Genomic DNA, 12,229 nt, shown 5'->3' with positions numbered 1-12,229 from the left:
ATTCTAATCAAACCGTATTTTCTGCAACTGTATATTTATTACGAGCTGTGTAAATGTTTACTAACTAGCCTTTTCATACCAGTGTAGCTTACACCAAGTTCCAAAATAAAAAATATTATGCATCATGTGTGGCTTATAGACGGTTTCATCAGACGCACATGCGCTGACGCGATTGTGCGTCTGGTCAGATCTTTACTTCGGGTTTCTGTTTGTTTAATGGTCTGACTAGTTGCTAAACTCCTGAACAAATACCTAATAGAAAATAACTTTTTTTGGTTTCCTAGGTAATCTACGTGTTGTTTATTTGGCTTGTTATATAAATAAACTACTTTAAAAGGACTTTGTTGTTATTTAACCTTAGCGGAGTTTACCGGAAGTTACGGGTTGACCACGAAAGCCGCTTGTTTATGTTGTTACTGCAGAAACAATCTATAGTAACGTGCTTAGTAAATTATTTCTGATAACAAGCAAAAACAGTAAATTACCTTTAAGTTATGATTTGAACTGAGCTAACATTACTTTGTAAAATGAATGTATACAACATTATATCTACAGATCCTTAAATTCTTGCCTCGATGTCAAATCCACAGTGGCGATCCATGTTTATTGTCTCCAGTTATCTTTGGGAAACCGATACGAGTTTGCTGACTGGTCGGCCGGTACTCGCATCCAGATACAAAGTGGCGAGTGGAGCCCTCAAAACGGAACTGCTGGAGTGGTTGCCTGGAGACAGACAAAAGCAGCCAAAACAAACAGGCTCTTTTGTTATGAAAATGGAGTGTGAGAGTTAGTTTTTGAGTGAGAGAAACACAATGAGTGTGTGTACGAGAGGCGTTACGGCTGTGGCCGGCACATACGCGGAAAGGTTCAGTCATTCATCTTTCTGTAACCCACGATTTCTCTCAAATCCATCTTTCTACATACCGCATGCTCAGGAAAGCACAACTTCATATCGGTCGTATAGCTGTGACATCTGTGACGCCATTGATCGCATGAACTGATAAGTACAAAATGATGTGCTAATAATGTAAATGTAGTCATGGCTAAAGTCAGATCCCTACAGCTGTGACTTTATTGACAAAAACAATTATTTTCTTTTAAATGCCAACATCTATGTTCATGGGTGAAACTTGTTTAAGATGTATTTTGTCTAAAAACTGTAAAACTATGACAAAACTTTATATGAATAGATACAATGACCATGACTAATCATATGATGTATTAAAATTAACTTGTAAAAAAAAAATCTATATCTGTTTATATTTATTAGTGGCACTTCTATTTTTACACTCGCCTAGGGTTTAGGGGTGTAAAATAAATAAATAAATTAGATAAACATGCGTATCAGGATATTTTGCTGGCTGATACTGCATTGATCCTCAAAAAACCCAACACACAATATTGTTTTTGTTTCATGCCAGTTGTTTTGTTTTGAGTTTAAATCCCGACCCCTAGTTAGCGGTCATTTTATCTCTCAACTTCAAAAGTTACAGGAAGTACTTGCTAAGGTTTGCATATGGTGGTGTGTTCTTGATGACAGCTTTCCTAAAATTATATCCCATTCTATTCCAAAAATAAATATCCCAATACATCTTCTTTCGAACAGTAGTGCAATGTATCGCGTCGTAACCCATGTATCATGACATGCATCATATCGCCAGATTCTTGCTGATACACAGCCCTACGGGCTAGGACGTAAATAGAGTTTCAAATGTTTTTTTCAGTGGGATAGAGGATGAAATACCACCATCTATATTGGTATGGTCTGATAGGACCCTTCATTTTTGCATCAGAAGCTTTGCAAGAAATGTACACTGAGGTTAAATATAAGCTTTCCAGCCAGCTCCATGTTGTGCATCTGCATATTTTCCAGCAGGGAGGAAAACCCAGTCTATGAATTTTAATAAAGGAGATTGTGACATCTCAAATGAGTCTTTGTTTGACTTGCATGTATGCATTCCACTTCATAAAAAAAAATCTCCAAATTGTTTAATTTGTCAAAAGATTTTGGGTCAATATCGCCCAGCCTTCTCAGCATCTTAAAGAAAAAACACCACCGTTTTTCAATATTTTACTATGTTCTTACCTCAACTTCGATGAATTAATACATACCTATCTTTATTCAATGCATGCACTTTTAATCTTTGTACAGCGCTTCGTGAATGTGTTAGCATTTAGCCTAGCCATATTCATTCCTATGGCTCCAAACAAAAGTTTTATTTTTGCCACCATACTTATGTAACTCCTCATGTAACAGTCTTTAAATAGGGAAAACATGAAAGTATTTTGTGGCTTCTAAAATTCATCGCTGTTTGGATCCATAGGAATGAATGGGGCTAGGCTAAATGCTAACACATTCACGAGGTGCTGTACAAAGATTAAAAGTGCACGCATTTAAAAGAAGAGACAAATTAATACATACCCAAGTTGAGGTAAGAACATAGTAAAATATTGAAAAACGGTGGTGTTTTCCTTTAATGTGACATCCATCTATGCATTTCTTCAAAACGTGCATCTACTTTAAACGTCACTCGTGATTAAAGCGTGCTAAACTAATCTAAATCCTGCACCAGGACTATAAATTATTATTAATAATGTACATTTCAGTACATTGGAGATTACATCCAATAAGAAAAGCATATGAATGCTGACACTCATAGCCACTGAAGAACTACTGGCTTTCTGACAGCTGGCTGTCTGCGCAGCATAACTAGAGCCAAATTCCAGTTCAATTCACACCCATATTTCATAGCGGTGATGAAACAAGTTTTTACTGCTGTGGAGGACATGCATATGCATATGCGTCGACTCTTTCAAGGCATCATATACAGGCTTATATCATAAATCTTATTCTAAAGCAGGTTTATAATATTCAATCATGCGATTTATTTCACTGCCAACCAGTCTTCCCCTCCACCTTAATCCTTTTCCCTTTCAACACACCTGGCACCTGTAAGCACTTCTAAGCATCTGTTCTGCTTTTTTGTCCGCTTTCACTTCTCTGAAGATGGTGCCAGGTCAGTCCAGAAGAGGAAAAAACCTCCAGACCTCCTTTTAACACTCGTCCCCGTTCCTCTGTTCCCGAGCTGAAAGGAAGCGGCCGTGCTTTCTCAATGGTTTTATTGAGAAGTGGGGACGAGGACTCGCGTTGAAGCTTGCAATGCGCTAGAGGTTTAAATAATGATCAGGAGCGTAGTCCAATTAAACCAGCTTACTGACACTACAAAGCCCAGCGCTCATCTCCAGCGTTGCACCTTGCCTGCTGAACAGCCGGGCGTGCGGGGTGCATGCGTGCGAGACGGAGACCTACTCAAGGTGAAAACTGAAGGGTCCTTCAGGGACGATGGTTTGATTTGAAGCGCACGGCAACAGTTGTCTACATGTAAAGTGGAGCTGTGCAACTCTCCGATTTAAGCCAAAGCATTTCATAGAGACGAGTATTTGAAAATAGATGCCGTTGTTCCAGTGCTGACTGGACCGAAGGGCTAAGCCTATGAGTGGACTCAATACAACCCACACCAGCTTTGGAGAGCAGCTGGGCCCTTATAATACAAGCTGGCCTGGTCCTTACAGTCTTTACAGGAGAACCATGATGTTGAATGAATAAAGCATGAGAGTCTTCCCTAATTTTGCAGAATTTTAAAACTGTGTTAAGATAAGGTTTTAAAAACTAAGGTTTCCTGTTTTTAGGTCATTTATTTATGCAACAGGACATTTTGGGGGCGACTGAAAATGCAAACTTTAAAATCAAGTTTCAAAGTGCAAGTTTTTGATATTTATACAGTTATCGACTTTCACATAAACTACAAAAATAACTTTTGGTAAAAACGCATCATCCACCAGGATATTACGTGTTCAAACATTCATAATACAGTGCTTTTATTCGTTTTTGCGGATCCGTGTGAATGGGGTTCGTTTTGACAATATTGCCATGTACGCAACATCTTTAAAAAAAACTGAAAAGGACAAACTGTTCCGCTTGTACTACAAACTTTGTCCTGTGTAAACGTTTCCTCAGACACTAGCAGTATTCAATGCAGATTCCCCCCCCCAAAAACTCAGACAATAGCCACATCAACAGCGTAAATAAATTATGACCACTAAAATATTAAAACCAGAACAAAATCATTCTAATAAACGGCAAATTTCAGCACACATTCACACCCAAACAGGGTGTTTTGCTTTATAATTTAGTGTGAAATACATTTCTGGGCAGATAACTTTCTTACATGCTTAATGCTGCGCTCAGACCAGCTGTGGTAGAGGTGTCAAGGGTGAGTGATTTCAATGTTAAGTCAATGTAAAGATGCGTTGACACGCGTCTGGAGGTCTCGTGGCGCGATTGAGGCGAGGCTAGCTAGACGCGATTCCGCCTCATTGGTGCGTCTAGTTCACGCGAATGGCGCAAAATGAGAGTTTAAAAATTTTAACTTAGGGGGGAAAACGCAACGTGTTAACCAATCAAGAGCTTGCTCTGGTAGTGACGTGATTACAGGAAGCGAGCGGAGTCGCAGAAGCCCCTCCCATGACGCAAATTTCCACGTGAATGTCTTGATGACGTAAATTTCACGTGCAAATGAAGCGAGTATACTTAAATTTGATGCCTTAAACGCGGCTGGTGTGAACCCACAGTAAAAAAATCACCCTCACCTTACTGTTTTACTCCCGAAGAAATTTCTCCTTTACTGTCAGGAAGCTCACAAATAAATCTATTAAATGAAACACTAAAAACAACAAACCTTAAAAAAACATTAATTTTTAATTGAACATCCACCCTTGTGCAAATGTGACCCCCTATCTAAGTTACCCAGAAGCATCAATTTTGATCACAACTGGTAAAAAAACAGAAATTCATAGGTCCTTAATCCGTTTGCTCATCTCTAAAACTCTCTGCATTTCTGCTATGGGTCAGCAGAACCAAGTTCAATATGTTTGGTCTGGACCGGCCCCAAGGGGGATTCTACACCCTTCAGATGATCTTGTACTGTCCACGGGAGCACATACACATGAATGCATCCTCGCTCACGGGCGGGGGTCTGCATTTGCCAAAGCCCACCAGAAATCCATTTCTCTATTGATTTTATGGGACTTGATAGCCCTTTATTTCCCTCTCTCCCCATCTCTCTCTCTCTCTCTCCCTTCTCTGCAGTGCTGAGGATAATAAGACTGAACACCTACAGCAGAAGAAGCCACAGTAGGCTTAACACCATTCTTCCCGTATGCATACATGTGCTTTAACGGGAAATGTCAGCTGGAAGGTGCAAAGGTGAATTATCCGCGAGGGTAAATAATGGACGGGAAAAGGCAGTGTGGGAAAATGTAAGGCGGATCGGGTGGACAAAAGAGATAAAGGGATGAGGAATGAGAGCGAGAGACAGAAAGCGAGACAGAAAGAGAGAGGGTCTATATTGAGAGCAGATGGTGTTGAACTCAAGGGATTTCAGTCTGCCGAGCTTCTCTCATTATCAAAGCGGCCTATCTGATCTCAGTCAATATCATACACACACAGCTACTGTATATCCCACCAGTCAATATCACGTATACACTCAGGTAAAGCACTTCTGATTATCCATCAAGTCAATATCGCACAGACTCAAGTAAGACGCGTTCAGATATCAGAAAAAAACTGACTTGCTTAATGACAAATGGCCCCAAGAAAGCTCTTACGGTCTATTCTAGTTGGTGCATTGATGACAGCAGAGGGCAGGCAAAGCAGGTTGCTAGATGCTCACTCAATCAGACAGGTATTTCCAGTCTGGGCCTTTTAGTAAAGTGTGTGTGTGTGTGTGTGTGTGTGTGTGTGTGTATGTGTGTGTGTGTGTGTGTGTGTGTGTGTGTGTGTGGTAAAGCCTGGCCGCAAGAAGCAACTGCCAGTAGGCAAACACACCTGAGCTTAAAGCATAACACCTGAGATACTACATACAATACCCACCCCCTTCCCGGCAAACATGTGCAGTCATACACGCCCTGTGCTCATTTATTTTAACACTTTTAGTCATCAAAGCCCAGCTCCTGCCTTGCAACAGTATACAAGCGTTGGTTACACGTTGTGTTTGGACCTACCGGCCTGCCGCTAAAAGGAAGTTCTGTGGCTGATTAAACCCATTGTGTGGCAGGAAATAAGAATGCCAGAGGCTTAAATGTGTTTTTTGGGGGGATATTCCAGAATTTCCATTTGCCTGCGAAATAACGGCTAAAAAGAAATCGTAAAACACCTTGATTTTGCTAGACAGAGCAATTATTAACCTACACCTTAAAGTAAAAAAGGGAACAATTGTCTAATGCTGTGACAAAAAGCGCTTTTTTCACCAGGATGTGTGCACCCTCGGAATCGAACCTATAACCTTTGGAGTTGTCGGGTCAATTGCTAGTGTGCACACATCCTGGTGTAACATGCCAGTATTTGCTAAATGCATAAGGTAAAATGTGAATTCATTCCGAAATGGGTCAAAAACTAATTTGAAGCATTAAGGTCATGGGTTCGATTCCTATGGAATGCATAAAATCGATAAAAGCGTCAGACAAACATAAACATAAATTGTAATCCACCCAAATATGATCCAACAATTAGATGGTTAATATATCAACAAAGCATAAAACCTTCCGTTTACTGTCAGCTTTTAAGCTAAAACTACATCCATGCCTCTTAACAACGCCGGTGCATTCTACTATCTTACCTGCTCCGGAGTTTCTGTGCGACCCGGGCCCCGCGTGTCTGTGGCCGCCCGGTGAGAGCACGCTCCCAGTGGGGCGAAGGTTTTCCGCGTGTCCGTGGGCAGCTCCATGCTGTTGCTGCTGTTGTTGTTGTTGGTGATGATGATGATGGTGGTAGTGATGGTGGTGGTTTATTCCTCCAGCAGGACTCAAAGCACCACCGCCGCTCCCGGCGTTACCGTTCGCGTTAGATAATCCACCGTGGTAAAATCCAGACCGTGATCGCGATCGAGTCCTGGGGGGCTCCATAGTCGCCGGATGGTGGTGATGGTGGGGATGATGGTAGTGGTGGTGGTGGAAAGGAGACGTGGGTGGGGAAAGAGACGCCGCTGAGGAGCTCTCGTGCTCTCCAGAGAATCTAGCGCCGCCCAAGCTGTGCCCCCCTTCCGGACCCCCGTATTCAGCTGGCCGGGCCCCGGCGTCGTCGCATAAATCAGCTCGCTTGGGGACGGGGTCCGGGGAACACACGCGGGGCTCTCGAGACGCTGAATGACCAGTAGCGGCGATTGGCATTTCCTTTCGGCGTATATTATTCCCACACTCTCGCGTCCTCCACTGCGATCACACGCCAGAGACACGCAAGGAAACACTGTTTGAAAACAGATTCAGGCATTAAAACGCATTAAACGCAGTGACTTAACGACTATAAAACAATTGTTGTAAAGATAGTTTTTAGGTTTTATTTCTAGTAACCATGAATTTAACATGGTCTCACTAACGTTATAGGATCCACAGTTTAACCATAATACGCAAACAACTTGTTTACTTCACTTTTACTTTAATAAAACCATGGTTACATTTTCCTAAGAGAACGTTTAAATCACCGAAACCACCATATAAAAACTTTTAAATCATATCTTTGAATCCTGTAAGAGCAATCGGACATTAAAACTAAGCTACATATGACGTTTAACGCTGAATAAAACTGCTGTTTTTAGCTTTAATCCATCCAAGTTATATACATCGCAATTACAAATAACACAAATATGAAAATAAATATTTTAGTGCCATTCAAAGCGTTTTAAAACAGTTAAAGCAACTTAAAAACACAAAAACAAGTTATACCAAATGAAACATAAAATACAACACAAAAACTACACAACACTCGACGCACGTGTGTGATGGTTATGATTATTAAAGTGCGTAATGAAATAAAATATTAAATAAATAAGAAGGAGCAGCAGCTGGTGTTCAGATACTTCCGTGAAGCGCTAGCGTTAACGTTAGCTCACAGCTACACAAAAACACACACAAACACGCGTCATATTGACGCTTTACCACTTATTTAATACGCCTAACTAGCTCATATACAATACCAATACCTTATCCATTCACTCACCTAGTGTTTATCTGATTGAAGTCACATTTCGAGCTAAATAATGTAAATGTATTAGCTTACGTTAGCTGTGAATGTCGCGCTGGCTTTAGTCCACCATCTGCCTACAGTCTCACAAAACTACCAAAAATAAAACCCTGCTGGTGCTTTAAAACCCCAGGGCCACATTGCCTAACCAGGCCGCTCATCGCTGATGAATCCGTCTGGGTTGTGATCTATTTTTATATTTATAAACAGTTTTTTGTGGTGATCGGTAAGCGCTGGCAGAGAAAAGCTGAAGCTTTCTAAAGTCCCTAATTATATTTACATCAGTGGAAAAACGGCGGAGAAAAGCGAGATTTTCTACCCCTACATCTAAAATAAGCACGTATACGTAAAAGCCGTGAAATAAAAAGCAGAACTCACCCGGAGCAACGAGGAGTTGTGTGTTACGGAGTGTTTTTTGAGCCGATATTTTGGCGTGGTGCTCCTGCCTGCGCTCAGACGGTGTCAGTGAGAAAATAATGTGACAGACCATCAGCGCGATTTCACAGCTTCAGCACGACAGACCAGAGCAGCCGAGCACAGAGCCACTCACTGTGCGCTTGTATAATTCACTGTTCCCCTAAAGCTTAAAGAAGAATATAATTACACTTAGTGCTCGTGTGTACTATTTTTTCCAATTTACAATCCACCACATTTGTTAAAGATAAATACAAAATCGCATACTTTCATACTAGGCTGTGTAATATGCAGTTATCATGAAAAATTAGTAGTATATCCGAAATCCCAGATAAAACATTCTTGCATCCCAATTCACTTAATAGTACTAAAAAACATTAGTATGTCTCAGTACTTGCACCTTCTTTTGCAATGCACTAAAAAATATCTTGTCAGAACCACCATATCATACTTTCCCATAGCAGAAACAATACATACATTTAAGGTTCCATAACCTCATATAGAAAAGATATGATGAATACTGAAAAAGCAGAAGCAGTAAACCATCCGGGTATTTCTCAAATGCACTCATTCCACATACTAATTTCCCTATAATATGAAGATAGATGATTTTTGAGGCAAAGAGTATGAGAAAAATACCTGATGGTCTACTGCTTCTGCCCAGATTTCTTAGTAGGCTATGCATCAGTGTGCATCTGTCACATCTCATACAGTAGATAAGTGTCTAGTCTACCTGGTTTCTGATTTATGGGTTTCATACAGTTTGCAAAAAGCATCAAAGCCATTGCATAACCTAAATTTTTTGTGTAAAGAAGTATAAATGTAAGTTTTTTTTTTTTTTTAGCAAACTCTTGTATCCAAAGCGACTAGGTAATGAGTAACATCACAAGAAAGTTGACAGATACAAACAGTTCACCTTCATTAGGATTCCTATTCAGCCTTTATTTGTATACTCTGGTAACAAATATGTATTCACATATTGCTTGTAGTTTAACAATAAATGACTGCAAATCTGTCAATTCTGAAATCTTTTTTATCAGAGCTCTTCCATCACAGATTCCATTTATTATCCGACTTGCCCTCCTGCATTTTTAAGTTCTTATTGTGTATTTTTGTCTATTATTTTACACATTCCTTTCTATTGTGTGTTTATTTTTGTTGCCATTTTATTCCACAAACCACTTTAATATGCCACTTTGACGTTGCAACATAAAATGAACTTACCAAAATGAGTGTCTCCTTCTACTTTTAAAATAGCCAATAGCAGTTAGTTTAACCCACAATTAGAGAGTTTATTTCTTTATCTCAACAGAACTAAAGCTGATTAAGAGAATTTTGTGTTTTTTTCTTTATGAAATTGGTAAACTCTGGTCCATACTCAATACAGCAGATATAGATAATGCAGTGCTTTGATGCCACCTGGCATAAAAAGAAAGAAGAAAGAAAGTTTAACTTACATTTTGGAATAGAAAGCTTAAAGGATTAGTCCATTTTTTTTATCCACATAATTTACTCACCACCATGTCATCCAAAATGTTGATGTCCTTATTTGTTTAGTCAAGAAGAAATTATGTTTTTGAGGAAAACATTTCAGGATTTTTCTCATTGTAATGGACTTTAATGGAAACCAACATGTAACATTTTTAATGCAGTTTAAAATTGCAGTTTCAACAGAGTTTCAAAGGTCTCGTCCCAAACGAGGCATGAGGGTCTTATCTAGTGAAACGATTGTCATTTTTGACAATAAAAATAAAAATATGCACTTTAAACCACAGCTTATCATCTATCTCCGGTCCTTTGATGCGCCAGCACGACCTCACGCAATACGTCATCACGTCAAGAGGTATGCGAAACATTTTGGAAGACATGGTGGTGAGTAAATTATCTATATATATTTTTTTTAGAAAATTGACTAATCCTTTAAGTCATAAAAATCTTTGATCTGTTTTATTGTTAAACTGTATGCTTTAAATGCTTTTTTCTTCAAAATTTTGTTAAAGTTAATGATAACATATTCATACTTAACTTTAGTTTAGAGTTTAAAAGAAAACTTTACATTTGTTTTCATACGGACTTTAAGAGGTAATGCTTCAGAGTCGATCGTGTTTCCATTGCTCTGGTCTAGTGGAGCATTGAAGGGAATTCAAACTAGAGAGATGCGCCGCTGAAGGAGAAACGCTTGAATAATTTACAAATGTTACATGCTTCGTCGATTTAGCTTAACTACACGTGTAAACTGTCACCATTCACTTAAATATCTGCTTTTTATTCATGCGAATATTTGATTTGTTTCGTTTCAGAGAGGTAACATTTGGCCATTCTCCGTACGTGGCTCGTTGGACATTTAAACACGATCACGCCCCCCAGTTGGCCAGTACCGTATGGTTTGTTGGAGATCGATCAAAGCAAAATAAAGATTTCACGAAACTGTATAAAGTACGTTGTTTGTTCAAGTGGCATTGCAATGGATTTGTTTTCCTTACTCCTGAATTGGGTATTTAGCAATAATATGAAATGTTACAGTAACACCTTGAAATATAGTTAAAAGTGGAACAATATAATTATGTCTAATAATTAAGTTAGATAAACAGTTAATAATATATTCTTGTTTAAAGAAATGGTTTAAGGAGCTAACAGAAAGCTTTGTTTTGTTTTTTTTCATTTCCCATGAGTAGCCTACCATAGGAGCTGTGATGCTGAGTGTATATGCGAGTCTCATCTGATAATCTCACCTTGACATGTTTTTATCTCACTATCACACACACAAACACACGCACCTCGTATGTCCCTCAAAATAGGTTTAAAATATGTTACTTGTTCATATCCAGAGATATATTTTAAGCCAAAATTAAAGGTTTCCTTGGTTACATTAAGACGTGCACAGGAAACATATACTTATATAGGAGGCATGTTCTTTAGAGATAGTTTAAAAAGACTGGGCGAGGGATGGCCGCAAGAGGGGCTGCTATGAAAGGAAATATGGGGGAGTGATAGAGAGAGGCATGGGGGGATGGGGAGAGAAAAAGATGGGGGTGGGGAGGTGTGTATGTGTTTTTTTTGGGGGGGGGCATTGCCGATATTACCTCTTATTGGTTTGTTCAAATCGTGGGGGAGGGGCACCAAGCACACACCAGCTGTATGGGGAGAGAGAGAGGAGAAACAAAGGGAGAGATGGGAGGGGGGCTGCCAAAACGTACATTTCTTCCACACTAATATTCAGGGATAATTAAAATTCAGTGAGAGCAGACCATTAAAATGCTGATATAGTCAAATTAAAAATTAAAGCTGCGGATTTTGATCAGCCGCAATATTGAACACAAAAATCTTGTGAAATAAGATTTTTATATCACTCTTTAAACTATACTTCATTGACACGTAATAATGTTTCACTTATACCGGTATTAAATATGTTTTTTTAACATTGCACCGATTTCCAACACTTTCCTTAACCTTGACCAGACGGATAAATTATATCCATCAAGAGATTCTTGTAATGCAGTGAAATGCATATAAGCCAGAGGAAGCTGTGCTTTGCATTATTTATTTAAAGGACAAAGGAAATACTGGAATCTGCTAAAACCAGTGTGACTAGTCTCGAAAAAAGAGAGAGGGAGCAGACCGGGTGAGAATGAGCCAAAAAAGAAGGGAAAAAACACAGGAAATGAGTGAGGGAGTTGGGAGGAGAGCTTCGGCCTCCTTGTGTTTAAGCCAAACCAAATCTGAGGGAATTGGCATTGG

At 39.4% G+C, this 12,229-nt stretch overlaps 1 protein-coding gene across 1 annotated transcript in view; it reads right to left on the bottom strand.

The window, feature by feature from the left end:
* The window catches only part of rnf38 (ring finger protein 38), a 36,696-nt gene extending 28,115 nt beyond the window's left edge, over nucleotides 1-8,581 (bottom strand). The window contains exons 1-2 of the mRNA XM_065254579.2: nucleotides 8,456-8,581; nucleotides 6,678-7,303 (exon numbers count right to left, since the gene is read on the bottom strand). Coding sequence (XP_065110651.1) covers nucleotides 6,678-7,227 — 550 coding nt within the window. The 5' untranslated portion in view covers nucleotides 7,228-7,303; nucleotides 8,456-8,581. The remainder of the gene's footprint in view (nucleotides 1-6,677; nucleotides 7,304-8,455) is intronic.
* Between the last annotated feature and the right edge of the window lie 3,648 nt (nucleotides 8,582-12,229).

The sequence above is a fragment of the Paramisgurnus dabryanus genome, chromosome 4 (assembly GCF_030506205.2).
Source record: "Paramisgurnus dabryanus chromosome 4, PD_genome_1.1, whole genome shotgun sequence".
NCBI classification, from domain to species: Eukaryota; Metazoa; Chordata; class Actinopteri; order Cypriniformes; family Cobitidae; genus Paramisgurnus; species Paramisgurnus dabryanus.
This window is presented reverse-complemented; position numbering and strand designations above follow the sequence as displayed.